The 1,628-nt window shown below is 45.0% G+C and overlaps 1 protein-coding gene across 1 annotated transcript; it reads right to left on the reverse strand.

Moving 5' to 3' along the window:
- Window positions 1–323: 323 nt before the first annotated feature.
- Window positions 324–1,358, reverse strand: LOC129669531 (melanoma-associated antigen B4-like). Its single transcript, XM_055597810.1, has one exon. The coding sequence runs from the start codon at window positions 1,356–1,358 to the stop codon at window positions 324–326; it is 1,035 nt and encodes a 344-aa protein (XP_055453785.1).
- Between the last annotated feature and the right edge of the window lie 270 nt (window positions 1,359–1,628).

Raw genomic sequence — 1,628 nt, forward strand, 5'->3', positions numbered from 1 at the left:
ACACTTTCACATGCCTTGTTTTCTTACACTTACACAAAAAAAGGTTTTCCAATAAATTTAAACCTCAAATATCTTACTCTTAAACTTGACAAAGAGCAATAAGTGTGGCAGACATGATGTTTAAAAAGTATGTATGGAACAAATTAATCTTCAGTTACAGGAATATTAAGAATGTAACAACGAAAGAAAGATACTCATACTATTCCGACGTGTAATAGAAGATGAAGATATTCAATTAGTGAATTCCCTCCTACCAGTAAACAACCCACTGCTAAGAACACTGGTTGTTCTTCAGCACAGTGACAGCTATCCCCAAGGGCTAGCTAAGTGTGGGAGGAGCTGCTGGAATGGGCATAGGAGGGAATCCTGGCAGCATGGTCACCAGGAGCCTCATCTCTATCTGCTCTCTCACCCTGGTTACTCAGAGTCTCATCATACTGTTGCGGATTGTAACTAGGAATGGCTTCTCTGATCTTACGCAAAACTTCCATCACTTTCACCTTGGTGTTTTCATCGTGGGCTCTGGAACCCCACAGAAACTCATACCTTGGGGGATCACTGCCAACCACCTGACGGTACTTCACATAATTTTGCTCAACTAGCTCTTTGGTGATGAAATTACGGGGTTCCCCACAGATTAAGTGCCTCCTCCCAGGATATATCCCCATCATATGGAGGAACTGCCAAACTTCTTCCTCAGTGGCATGGTTGCCCTTCATGTAGATCATACCCAGAAGGGTCAGTATGAGACCTGTCTTTGGTAATTGTTTCTTTCCACCGACACTTGACCCAGGGGGAATGGGTAACTTGCTAACAAGGACATAGGTATGAGTGTTAGGGTTGTCAACCTTCAACTCCAGACCATAGACTAGCTCCAGATTATAGGTGGCTTTCTTCAGGATCCACGGGAAGCGAACCTTATGCTTCCTGCTGATCAACTTCAACATATCTGCATCCATAGGCTGCTCATCCATCTGGTATTTCTCTAGCAGGTAGTGAAATATTTTGTTGGTCTTCCCAGTCATACGACCTTTGAGTGCAGATTGGATGGCATCTGCTATAATGGATATATTTGAATGTGTTGCATCGGCACCGGCAACAAAACCCTCAGCACCCTCGGCTCCAGCATCATAGACTAGCTGGGACACATTTAACTCAGGAGATTCATGGGATGAAGCCTCTTGGGACTCCTGAGTAGGACGGACATCAGGGAAGCTGGGGGCATCTTTCTGGACAAAAGGGGGGGCTGTTTCTTCCTCTGCTTCAGGGGGCAGATCATCCTGAATATTCTTGCTCTCTGCACGCATCTGCTGCCTTTTGGCCCTGGAGCGTCTCTTGCTCTTGTTACCCCTAGGCATGGTGCTCTGAGTAAGTGTTGGAAAGGATCTGGGGGGAGAGAATGATACTATATAAACATATTTCCCTTTAAGGAGGCCCCCCTCTGATGTTTTTCTCAGGGTACCTTTCTGGATTCAAATTGTGTTCTTGTTCTCCTATTCAGTCCATTTCCTGGAAAATCTGTGGAGGGAATCAGAGTTTGTTAGACCACTGCCTGATAATCCAAGTTATAGCTTACTAGGGTGAAGAGAAGTGATTCCATCAGGGCCCCATTTTATTCCCCAAGAATG

This window comes from Psammomys obesus, unplaced genomic scaffold, assembly GCF_907164565.1.
Source record: "Psammomys obesus unplaced genomic scaffold, mPsaObe1.curated_primary_1811, whole genome shotgun sequence".
NCBI lineage: Eukaryota > Metazoa > Chordata > Mammalia > Rodentia > Muridae > Psammomys > Psammomys obesus.

Excerpts from the sequence above, each read along its gene's own strand:
- LOC129669531 (XM_055597810.1), bottom strand. The coding sequence starts at position 1,358 with ATGCCTAGGGGTAACAAGAGCAAGAGACGCTCCAGGGCCAAAAGGCAG.